This window comes from Bombus flavifrons, chromosome 8 (genome assembly GCF_040668555.2).
Source record: "Bombus flavifrons isolate JBK064 chromosome 8, iyBomFlav1_principal, whole genome shotgun sequence".
Taxonomy (NCBI): Eukaryota; Metazoa; Arthropoda; class Insecta; order Hymenoptera; family Apidae; genus Bombus; species Bombus flavifrons.
Window position 1 is genome coordinate 6,687,022 of NC_138449.1, and position 12,910 is coordinate 6,699,931.

Below are 12,910 nucleotides of genomic sequence, written 5' to 3' on the forward strand. Positions count from 1 at the left end.
TTTTTGTTAGTATAATATATATAAATATCTATAACTTTTATATGCTGTTATTTTTAGCAATATAAAAATTATACTATATATTTATTTTATGAAATATATAATTATATATGTACGCTTCCATGCAAATGAAAAAGCCATGAAATATATAAAGTATAGTAAGGATATATGTATAGTAGTATACGAAGTTTCCTTATGTTTCATTGTTATATACCTTCTTTTATTAATTTTCAGTGGTGTATTTTTAAAAATATTTATGTTATATATAATAATTGTCGCTTTTAACACTTTACTTCCGTTAAAGAAAAATAAGATTCTTTCAAATATCAAGATGGCAGCGCAGCTAATCTAACAAGTGCAAAGTAATTAGAAGTGGAATTCCTTGTAAGTAGTTTTTAGGAGTGTATTAAAGTGATGTCTTTACTAAAAAATTAACTAACTGTTCAATAATATCAATTGTTTGTGGTGTTGCTAATAAAGTTACGTTGTAAAATTATTTAGTAAATACAATACATAAATAAATATCATGATAGAAAAAAATGAAGAAAATACGGACAATGACAATCATCTTGACAGAATAAGATTAATAGCTAACAAAAGAACATTTTTGGAGAAACAATTTCTTCAGGTAATTTTTTCTGTATATATTTCATTTGATAATTATATTTATATAATTACTATTTTGAGGTTATGACCTCTGAACTGTTACTATTTAGATTATTGCATATAATTCAATTATTTGATAGATATACATAAATGATTCCTCATCTATGTATATACAATATCATCAAATACAATATCATCCTTATGTATATACAAATGTTTTTATCTCTTTAAAAACATTAATGATATTTATATAGAGTTACATCTTATTTTGTAAATATTTTACATTTTGTTAATTAGTTGGTGTTACATGATAGGTGTTGTAATTAAAATAATGTAATTAATTTTGAGGTCCAAGAGGAAGTAAAAATATGTTTTGCTCAATTGGCACAAACACTGTATGCTAGAGAAAAGCAACTTCTACGACAATCAGAAGCAATTTATAGGCAACAAATATCTTTGGCATTATCCAGCCAGGAAATTCTTCCTCCATCTATAGCAATATTAAATGACAGACATGCATTGGAAGAACAAATTAAACAATTTGGAAGAATAGAGCTCATAGGATCCAATACAACAGCTGTAACTGATTTAGAACCATATAAAATAGAAGAATATCAAGATATAAATAAAGATTATGTCTGCTTTGATAAATCTATTAAGAATACAGAAGTTATTCCTTCTAATACAAAAACTGAATTTTCTTGTATGACAGAAGATGAAAACATAGATGATGGTTCTACTGAATTGAAATCGTCTAATATAATAAATTTATCAGGAAATTCCAGTCATATTTCTGATTTTCAAGAAAAGGATTCTAAAAAAAGTGTTAATCATTCTTCAAAGATAGATACAGAATCAAATAAAAATAACTTCAATCTTCAGATTACTGAAGATACTAATGACCAGGAAATTGCAAAAAGTTATAGGAATTCAAGGAGTAATATCATAGAAGAACAACATAATTCTCATAGACACACAGAGCAAGTTCAACAGTGGTTGGATGAAATACTTCTAGAGACAGAAATAGAACCAACTATTCATGAAGTGGAAAAGTTACCTGAAATATCAGATGCTTATGTTTGTGCAAAGTTCCACTTAGAAACATGAAAATTGTATTTATCTAAGCAACTTGTTCGGCGTATTGTTTTCACAATATATTTATCTTTAATTTTTCATAAGGTAGGAAATCTCAAATTGAAAATCTCAATTCGTTATAGTGGTGTCCACTACGATGAGTACTCTATATACGCCAGGTTACTGTTATTTGAGGATTTTTTCCTCGATTAACGGAGCGACAGGCGAATTGAGATATGATCTAAATATAATCAAAAGTCGTTTTGGTAGTTATCCATATATTAGGGAAGTATTTGGGTACTTGTACGCTACGGCGCCGTGGGATTGTTATATTCCTTACCTGCTCTGTGTTAGTCCAAATTTATACCATGTGAGTACGCATCATGAGCCGGTTTTGCTGAGTGACGCTATGAGATCTGTGATGTTCTCGAGGGCGCGAATCGGCGGTTTAGGGGATAACGATGATCAAGCAATTCGAGTTAATCAAGGAGTCGCGACCTTCGCTCATTTATGTGAGACGGGGGGATTGAATTTAGAGACCGCTTTGGCAAACGTGTCTAAGAAGCACATTGCCGAGAGTTTACGGGATCCGATGAATGAGCATAAGTTAGGTGAGAGAAAGAAAAGGTTTGCGGTAGACTATGCTATGTTACCGCAGGATATTGCCGCTCTGCAACGAGCGTTTCCCGAATTAGACGTTGTAGTGACTGGCAAAGTAAACCATCCATCAACTGAACAACGTATAAATTTTGTGAAGGAGAATGGTAGAATATATTTTTCTTTTGTAAATGATCCTTCATTGAATTACTCTCATAGTTTGGATGATTATATGTGTATCTTAACGGAGCAGGTGGTCGTGACGCCGAAGGGTCGTGTTTATTTGATTGAGAGGAATAATGTACGATGCGGTAATATGTTTATTAAATTTACATATTGCAGTGTTCCACCTATGACGAAGCAATTAAGCGCGCGTTTCGATTATTGGTCTGGAGATTCGAATGTCACGGTTATCGCGACCTGGGATTATTCTGATTCTTTTTTTGCAGAATGTAAATTTAAAATTCGTGAGAATCCTGTTGTTAGTTTTACTCGGAAGTATATTGAAATTGATAATAAGTTTTTTAATTTGTTATATGGTCATTGTTTACGTTCTGGTGATAAGTCTTTTAATTTAAATGAAATTTTTTCAGCGGCGTTAACCTTTGACACTCGAATGACTATTAATGGAAATGATATTCGTACTCTGAATAGGGTACCTTCAACCGATTTGATGGATGTGATTGTAGCAGTGTATTGTATTGCGTATAGGGAGAGATACGCGGCTGGAAAAAAGATTGAACGGTTTGTGAGTGATGAGAAGGAGAAGCGTGTCTTACGAAGGATTGGTTTTTCAGATGTTATGCGATGTTTGGCGCGTATGTTTATGCGTATCTCTGTTTTGGATGCGTTTAAGGAGTGTTGGAACCAGATGGTAGATTGTTTGTCTCAGACTAGGGCTCGATCTTCTTTAGATGCAGAATTTTTTGAGAGCATCAGATGTATTGAGATAGAAGAGTTTGTTACTGTAGAGGGAAGATATGAAACTGAGAGTGAGATAGTGAATAGCGTAAATACTGACACTATCGATGTGCAAATGCGTGAGGGTTTTCTCGACACTATTGTTAATTATACGCGTCGTAAGTACATGAGTAAGAAAGATGAAAATGTTATTAGAGAGAAGGATTTGCGCTTGGAAGTGGAAAAGGATGTTAATTTAATACCTCGTGTAGAGAGGTACGAAGGTGATGTGGAATTGGTGACGTCGAAGAAGAAGCGGAAAGAAAGTGTGTATAATTTTCATAAGGTTGTAGCAACTAGATCGGATGTCAGCTCTAAAGAATTAGCGAGTGCGCGGAAGGAAGCTTTTACGAAGACCTGTACTGCGAGTACTGTGTTGAAGATGCCTAGTGATGGACATTGTTTGTTTTGGTAATTAGGATATTTCTTTAGGTTAACTGCTTTGGATGTTAGAAGGAAATTATGGGATTCGTGCACGGAAGAAGAAAAATCGGAAATGCTGTTTATAAATGTGTTCGATGGGTCTGATAGTGGTTTAGGGAAAACTAATTGCTTGCGTGTGTATTCTCGTGTATTTAAATGTAATGTGTGTGTTCATGGTGTGATTGATGGTAAAGCTTTTGTGACTGAGGCGTACTCGGATGGATGTAGGTATGATAAGACTGTTCATTTGTTGTGGACGATTTTAGGAGAGAATGGTCATGTGGATGTAATATGTGAGAGTGAAACAGATGGGGATTCCCAGTTATCAAAATTTTTGTTAGATAATGATTTCCATGTTTTGGCTAGTAAGTTGGATAATAATTAATTACAAGATGTTCTCTTTAGTAGCTAAAGATCAGTAATATAATTAGTAAATAAGTTTATACTTTTATTAATATTGAGGGGCTACTAGTTATAAATATTTTTAATTGTTAATTATAATTTTATCATTAATAAAGGAAGGAAAGGAATATTTTAATATTATTTTACATACATAACATTAATGTAACATTAATAAGAAAATAATTGTTTAGATTGATTAATATTATTTATCAACTTATAATCAATATTTATAGTCATAATTTATATCTCTCTATCCACCAACAATTAAATATTTTATTAATTTATTATATAAATATAATAAATTATAAAATAATAATAATAAATAAATAAATTATATTCTATAAAATTTTGCAGAACAACATGATATTTTTAGTTTAAAAATAATTAATATAAAATAAAATCAGTTTTTTAGCTAGATGATAGTTCTATGTATATTCCTTAACTTTTTATTACTGATGCATATTATACCTCATGCAGTATTTCGTGTTTTTATGTACATCTACAAAATATTATTTACTTAGTACATATCAATAAATACAACCTTAAAATTTTAAAAACATTCAAGACGTGTTAATAAAAAGTATGTTTATATATGTGTCATTACAATTTCATGTAATTTCATCTCTGTTTTATTAAAGTTATTTGTACAGTAATGTGTTTGTATTGCTTTTGAATTTGTTTGTAATAAACTATTGGGTAATTTAGTTTGATTATTGACAGTTAGTAGAAAAAATAATTGAGCACCGTTGTATAGTTTATTAATTACTAAACAAACAAATAAATACAGATAACCACCACCTTTTGTATGTACAGACGCCAGCGTAGTAGTGTCAATTGGGATTTCATGTCCAGCATCAGGATCATCTCTTCCAGGAACCGATTTGTTAACAGAAGATTTGCGACTAGGGTCGAATTTGGGTCATAAGAGAGAAAATGGATTGTAAAAATACCTCACTTGAAACCTCAATACAATAGGTTTAATCCATCATTTTAACGATACTTGATAGAAGACCCAATCTTCGAAGAAAGAGGGTACAAAAGCACTATCTTTGGTAAAAGCTATGGGTACACAGAGCTGTGAAAGAACTTGTTCATACATTTCTAGTGATTCTGGACAAGATGCTCCATTTCCCTAAAGAATAAAATAGAAGATTACTTATATAAACAAGTGTTGATTTTTATTGTAGAAATGTAAATTATTTAACACGTTTATACGTACATGAGTCATAAATTTTCCTGTAGACTTTAGAACTTTCATTGAAGAGTTTAAGATTAGTCTAATAAAATCCCATGCATCCCCATGTGGGGTTGGGCTAATTGGTATGTCTGTGAGATCACCGAAAACGTAATCAAATTGTCGGCCTTCCTCAATCATGTGTGCTAGAGTTTTTACACAATCTCCAACAATAATCTACAAGTTTTCAATCTTCCATAAAAAATTCTAGTAATTTTACTTGTAGCTGAAGAAATGAATCTTGCCTTTATAAAATTTACCTCATAATTTTCTCCCTTTCTTTTATCCAAACAGTTTCCACATATGCTTCTCATGTGTTGACTGCAGGCTTTTATTACAACATCATCAATCTAATAAAAGAAAATTAATTCTCTTTGGTAAAGCAATTTACTAATACATGTAATAATACAACTTCTGCAATTTTAGTCTGTCATACCTCTAACATGGTTACGAATTTTGGTTTCTCCTTAAGCAATTCCCAAAGTAAACCACCATCTCCTCCTCCTAAAATAACTATTTCTTTCCCTGTGTAATTTTCTTTACCACGTTGCATCAAAGTTTCTGTATATATCAGATCTGCTTCAGATATATCTAAAGATTGCGAGATTTAATTTTAAGGATGTTCTGACTAAATATGTTTTCAAATTGCTTTGAAAATATAGAATTTGTTCTTACTTTGTAATTCATCAAGAACCAATAGATTTCCCAGTGATTTTGAATGAACAATTTGTACTTTTTGATAGGGAGAACGTGCTTCAAAAACCAGCTTGTCAATGTCATATTCAAGTAGTCTGTCATCTTAAAAAAGGAAATAATTTTATTACCATACTGAAAACTTACAGAATATAAGTAATTGCATAAGAAAGCATTTAATAGATGCATGCAATGCAAAGCATAAATCTCATAGAACAAAGATTCTTATATCAAAACTAAAATTAAAAAGAATGAAAATATTGAAGATTTAGGAGTGTCACATGTGGATTACTAAATTTATCATATTATTTATGTTTATTAGTCTCATGTATATTTGATATAGCATGTAAATCGAAGAAATAAAGAATACTATTCACTTAACATATTTATAAAAATATAAAGTCCCACAGAATTATAGCTGTTAAAATCATTTAAGATCACAAAATTGATTTTTGATATTTGCTGTCTTTTTTTAAACAACTCATTATGTTTAGATATAAACTGTAACAAAGAAACTGATCAACCAAAGATAAAATAGTTTAAATGTGTTTTTTATTGAAGAAAGGAAATAAAAGATGTATATAGAAATGAAAATACTTGTTGGTAATAAATGAATAACAATTAAGTAATCGATATTACTTCCGCACGATGAATAATGAAAAGAATGATTAGTATAGGAAAGTAAATTACATAGAACCGAGGAAATGAATCGAAAGCATTTTTCGTTAACGACGCATGATGAAATGAAAAATCTTGCGGATAAAATGCTCCGCTTATACCGTAAACAGAATAATAAATAAAAAAACTCACCGGCGGTAGGAAAGTATCTCTCAAAAGGTCCGCCGCGTTTAATCGGTGTAAGCGAGTGCGAACGCGTAGAGGCTACTGCCGCCTGCAACGCCGTCTCCAATTCTCTGGCCAACTAAAGGTGGCCGCGACAAGCGAACCGACGAATAAAAAAAAACAGAAACTATCTTGTTACACCAATCGTAACAACTCTCTTTTTTTACGTATGAATCAAGTCATTTTCCCTTTGCGGAAAAACTAAAAAGTAATACCGAGGGGGTGGGGCGGGAGGAAAATACACGTTGACCGGAAAAAAAGTAATCGACCGAAGCTGTTGTCTTTAGAGTGCAACGGAAACGATTCGCACATTTTTAAAGTGCTATAGATAAACTAATAGGAACTAATTGGGGAGTGGTTTCTACCTGATAGTGTCAGATAGAGGTCATATATGGTTCCTCGCCTTACTGGTGGCAGGCGCTTACTGCGTTGGCTGTTCAGAGCCATCGCAACGTCCGCTTCCAGGTATCGCCACTGCTACAAGGTCTTCTTTGTTATGCGTGTTTCTTCCGCATATAGTAAAATTTTTACTTATTTCTATAATACTATTCGTCAAACGAGATGATTTTACAATACGTTTATCTTACAATTTTAGCGTTCAGCGGCAAAAATCGGCAAACGAAAAATCACGGTTCAACGAATGCAAAAATCTTCACGTTTTTCATATTGAACAAATCTTTTTGAGGACATCTTTAGCACAGTCATTATTATGATATATCATATGTAACAAGATGTACCTTGTAATGACCCCATGTTTGAGAGATACAAAAGCTGATTTTGTACTTGATATTCATGAGAGGCAATTAAATATTATGAAATTTGCAACTATGTATTGCAAAACAATTACTGTAATTAATATAAAGGACTGTACCTCAAAATCCAAAAGTGCTTCTTCTTCATCTCTTTTATAATATTCAATGTTAACAGTGATTAAGCCTTCAGTATATCCTCGAACTGTAATTAGACTACCTTTGGGACCTGTATATAAAACTAAAAAGCTTCCATCAATGCTTGATTCAGTTAATGGCTTCAGACTATCAAAGTGTTCTTGAAGGACATTAGCAATTGCTATTTTTAGATTGGATCGTTTCTCCACATCTACTATTACATTTGATGGTACTGTAAAGTCAAGAAGCACAGTGTGGGCAACCATCGTATAAAAACCTAAAATCATTTTTATTGCTTATTATTTATTTATTAATAGTTATTAATTGAATATTACATATAATTTAATATAAAATTTATTCAAGAAAGCTACATAAATAAAATATTAAATTAAAATGAGATAATCTGTAACTTAGTATTTATCATAGAATATACTTTTATCTCCTTTAATACACAACAAACTTAATTAATACTAAATATTAGAAAAGATTTTTTAATACCTGTATATTAATATAAAATGACTGTAAAATGAAGAAAATCACAATTCCTGTACAAATCCTTAAATTGAATAAACATAAAAGAACTTGTAGAAAATATTTTAAATTCCTCCTGGAAAATAGAGAAGTTTTAAGGTTATACTACATCATGCATAGTAGAAAATAAGTTAAATTGCCTTAAACCAATAGTTCAATTATAAGTAATGAAATAATTAACTTCGTTAACAATATATAAGTAGGCCAATTTTTTTTTAATAAGTTTCAATTGTTATAATATTAAAATCATTAAAATTATATTTCAAATCATTTTTTGTTGAAATAAAAATTTTGTAATTGCATCTAAAACTTCCTTACAACAACAAAGAGTTAATATTAACTTTTTAATATTAATAAGCAAACATTATATAAATTAATTTTTACATTTTATATTCATATTAATAATTAAATGAATGTAAGCTGCAAAAATTATGTGGAAATACTTAATATATATAAAATCACATGGTCAAGTAACCTAAGGGTAAAATTATATATATAATGACACAGAAATATAATTAATAGAACTCATGCCATTACTCTAAAATTTATTTGTAAAAAATAATACTTCTTAAATGAAACTCATTAGTTTTTATATATTTATATATAGGTATTTAGAAGTGTACATCACATGATTAGATAATACCATTAATCAAAACAGGAATTATACTCACAAATTACACTTACAATAATAACTCTCAATCACAAGAGCAGTAATTCATACGATAAAAATGCTTTTGCAATACAGGTCGTTGTATTGCACTGTGTTCCAATCAGTGCTACCAATAGTTTATGTAAATAAACTTTTACACCGTTTCACATCTGCACATTGAAATTTATAATATAATTTAACGAAAAGCTGAGATGGTATTAAAACATTTGCAATATTTTTAGTATAAATCTAATATTTTATAAAATTATATGTTACAGTTATAGAAATACAGATCCTGAAACAAATCAATGGTTTTCCCTCACTCTGCAATTTAGAGAATTTTAGGAATTTCTCAAAATTCACCAATTGAAATTCAAATTGACAGAATTAAAATGTTACGTTATATTTAGTTGCCGACGAGAAGGTAGCGTTAACTGACGTTTAATGCAACTGGCAATAAGTTGTAGTTTCGGCTAACCTGCTATGTGCGGGAATACTGTCATGGGAGAGGATTAAAGTTGTTCGAAAAGTAAATTAACAATATGTAATGATTTATTCAAATCTTGCTCGATTTCGATATTGACAATTGTCTGACAGACTGACGGATATAAAATTCTTCGGTTGACTAAATGATAACTAAGTCTTCGAATGGTAATTATTCGGTTGACGAACGGTAATTAATTTATAATATTCGATAGACGAATGGTAACTAATATACTCGATAGACGAACGGTAAATATTCTTACTGATTTCTCTGAGTCGCTACACTTATTTATATCTGTCGGAGATGAAAAAATGTCTTTTGAAAATGTTTGGGAAGATCCCCAACGTTTGTTCAACTGCCGACTTTGTTTACAATTTAAATTACCTTAATATCGTTATAAAAACATAATTAGGTAAATATAAAGACATAGTTAGATAAGTTTTCACAAGATATAACTTTTAGCGACTTTAACTGCCTTTCATTTCAAATACTGTAAACACGGTTTCAAATAAACGTTTTAAATTACCTTGATTTGAAAGAAATTATCCATTTTATTTTCGCGCTACAGATTGTGCAGGTCGAGGGACGTGACAAAAAACATTATTTATCTTTCTATCCGATACCTGTCGATATTTTTGTATCTTCAATTTTGTAAAACCGGAATATTTACATGTTGTGCTTATTCTACGTTGACAACCACTACCTCAGAATACTATATCTTCATATTATTTGGTCTTGCGTAAATTAATAAAAGATAGATATGAAGTTAGGATAAAATATACATATATATATATATATATATATATGTCATTACAATAACTGGTTAGTTAAATAACTTTTAACATGTTTGATTTTATTTTCAATGATTACTATTACATACTTATGATCTTATTATCTATATATTTCACCATATAATATCCACTCTCTCATTGATGTTTCTTTAGTTTAATGACTTTAAATTGTGAATAAAAGTATCATCTCTTCATACTTAAATCAAAAAGTGAAATTTTTAAACAACAAAAAACATAAATTTATATATCTTATATATGATATGCAAAATAATAGAAGGTTCGTGAGTTTTTATATTACATGATATAAAAATATCTTAGATATTACATTTATTTATTAATTTATCTGTCAATTTATGTTATTGTACGTTAATAGGAAAAGGTAATTGATTCTAATTTTATTATGTCAAAAAAAATATTAATTTATTCATTTATATTACAAAGTATTACATTTATATTATAAAGCATATATGTATACTTTAGTAAAATAGTAATATTTTAATCACTGGCATTATCAGCCTGGTTATCATCTTCTCTTCCACTTTCTGAGGCGCTCCTAGAATTCGATTCTTCATCTGAATCTTTGAGAACCTTTCCTTTGATATTTTTTTTTGGTCTCAATGTTTCAAAGTCTGAACCTTCTTCATCTGATGAATATATATTTGATGCTGAAAATATAAAAATATACAAGTACTTTTTGATCAATGTCTTTTAAGTAATTTATTTATTTTATTTAAGTAAGTTAAGTATAACTTACCTTTAACAGGAATATTCATTCCTTTCTTATATTTATTCTTAATTGCTGCAAGAGAAATAGCACCCTCGTCATCTGAACCATCATCATGATAAGCATCAGCTCCATATCCACCAACAGATCTTCCAGTAGTTCCTCTACCTGCAGTACTTTTCTTTGTTTTACTTTGAACTCGCATTGCCATGCGCAATTTCTCTTCCTCTTTCTGTATAATAATAGACCTAAGTGCTGTGTTATACACAAATTTCATGATAAAATGAAATTAAACAAACATAATTTACCTTAATCATTTCATATCTATTTTGATCTGGATTGGTTCCTACTTGAGATAATACTTTTATACCAGAAGTTTTTTGTGATCTATCTGCTAAAGACATTGTCATTTTTCTATGAGTGAAGGATTCTGTAGAATGTGGACGGAATGTCAATTTTGTTCTAAACACTGCTTGTCCTTGAAGACCAGTTCCTTGTCGAATATAGAGGTGATTATGATCACCCTGAAGTGGTTGTTTATATACATCAAAAATCTCAGAGCCAAGGTGTAGAGACATGCTGCCATCAGACCATTTTACAAACCTGGCATTACTTTCTTTGATAACTTTACCCTGTTCATCAAAAGTTTCTTTCCAACGAAGAGTATTTTCTACTTTTAATTTCAACCTGGCTCGACCTTCCTCATCTAAAGTTTCTTCTTCATCAATTTCATCTTCATATGTTTCTGTATCAAATGGTCGTGTTTCCACTGAAAGGAAATTTGGAAGTTTTACAAAATGTATTTCACGACCTAAATCTGTACTGATTTTTGGGATTTCTACATCAATTCTTGTCTCTGGTGGAGGTTCTGGTTCTTCTTCTTTTTCTTTATCTACATCCTAAAAATAATAAATTGTAAATATCTTTTGCTTGTGAAGAATCTTTTAATTATAAATAACTTATTTTATACATACATCTTCAATAACAGCCTGACTAGGGCCTTCACCACCACTATCAGATCTCTCTGGGCTTCTACTTCTGCTCCTACTTTTACTTCTGCTTCTGCTTCTGCTTCTACTTCTACTTCTACTTCTACTTCTGCTTCTGCTTCTGCTTGTACTTCTACTTCTACTTTTGCTCTTTTCTTTCTTCTCATCTTCTTTGTCCTTTTCATCATCTGTACTAATATCACTAGCATCTCCAAAAAGAGCATCTGCTGTTGGAGCTAAAGTTTGTTTATCTCCTGCCTCACTTTCTGAATCAGAATCTATTAGCGGTTTTGACTTTTTTGTTTCATTGTCTGCTTCTGAAGCAGAACCACTATTATTTTCTTTAGGAGCTGGGCTTGCTTCCCCATCACTATCACTTGATTTTACACTGTCTGCAATGTAATAATGTATATAAACAGTATTTAATTTATTTATTAAATCTTGATTCTAAATACATTGATTGTTTATCCTTTGTAATTGACAAACCTCTTGTTTTCAACGATTTTTCAGATTCATTGTCATCTTTATTTTCTTCAGAACTTTCTGAAGAACTTTGCTCAGAATCTATCGGTTTATTTTTTTCAGACTCAGGAGAATTTATCATTTTAAAAATGTTAATATCATTAGCAAAGAAGGTTAGAACTATAAGTAAGTACTTATTTACTGTTCGTCAGTCAGAAGATGTCAGAATCGTACTAATAGTAGCACATCATAGTAGACTGTAAAGACATGTTACAAATTTAGTAACTCTCATGATAGGGATGAGGCGCTCTAATGTCACAGATGTGCTTTACAAGTCGGCCGCTTATTATAGAACGCTGCAATCGCAATTTATATCAAAAAATTATGAACAGTAAAGTGTTTTTATTAACATCATTTATTATATTAATATAATAATTAATTGTTCTATAATATTTTTATTTAAAAAACGTAAAAAATAAATTTGTATATTTGAATAAATAAAAAAATGCATATTTGTATATGTATTAAATATTTTTAACACAGAGATGAAACATTACAAATGCT

The 12,910-nt window shown here is 30.1% G+C and overlaps 3 protein-coding genes across 5 annotated transcripts; 1 reads left to right on the forward strand and 2 right to left on the reverse strand.

The window, feature by feature from the left end:
* The first annotated feature begins 387 nt into the window (after window positions 1-387).
* LOC138182320 (uncharacterized) lies at window positions 388-1,794 on the forward strand. Its single transcript, XM_069118048.1, has 2 exons — window positions 388-625; window positions 952-1,794. Exons 1-2 carry the CDS (start codon window positions 524-526, stop codon window positions 1,708-1,710), a joined length of 861 nt encoding a protein of 286 aa, XP_068974149.1. The 5' UTR covers window positions 388-523; the 3' UTR covers window positions 1,711-1,794.
* Window positions 1,795-4,800: 3,006 nt separating this feature from the next.
* Sms (spermine synthase) lies at window positions 4,801-9,083 on the reverse strand. Of its 3 annotated transcripts, none has more exons than XM_069118035.1 (9): window positions 8,932-9,083; window positions 8,215-8,323; window positions 7,701-7,993; window positions 7,195-7,306; window positions 5,969-6,091; window positions 5,730-5,884; window positions 5,554-5,643; window positions 5,279-5,470; window positions 4,801-5,191 (listed from the first exon to the last, which is right to left on the reverse strand). In XM_069118035.1, exons 3-9 carry the CDS (start codon window positions 7,980-7,982, stop codon window positions 5,045-5,047), a joined length of 1,101 nt encoding a protein of 366 aa, XP_068974136.1. In that variant the 5' UTR covers window positions 7,983-7,993; window positions 8,215-8,323; window positions 8,932-9,083; the 3' UTR covers window positions 4,801-5,044. The 3 variants fall into 3 exon arrangements, with proteins under 3 accessions (XP_068974136.1, XP_068974134.1, XP_068974135.1); XM_069118033.1 differs by lacking the exon at window positions 7,195-7,306 and adding an exon at window positions 6,797-6,908 and having other exon boundaries at window positions 8,932-9,081; XM_069118034.1 differs by lacking the exon at window positions 7,195-7,306 and adding an exon at window positions 6,797-6,908 and having other exon boundaries at window positions 8,919-9,065.
* A 1,516-nt stretch (window positions 9,084-10,599) lies between these two features.
* Atu (Another transcription unit) lies at window positions 10,600-12,504 on the reverse strand. The gene is made up of 5 exons (XM_069118018.1): window positions 12,371-12,504; window positions 11,870-12,276; window positions 11,204-11,794; window positions 10,926-11,127; window positions 10,600-10,836 (listed from the first exon to the last, which is right to left on the reverse strand). Exons 1-5 carry the CDS (start codon window positions 12,486-12,488, stop codon window positions 10,667-10,669), a joined length of 1,488 nt encoding a protein of 495 aa, XP_068974119.1. The 5' UTR covers window positions 12,489-12,504; the 3' UTR covers window positions 10,600-10,666.
* Between the last annotated feature and the right edge of the window lie 406 nt (window positions 12,505-12,910).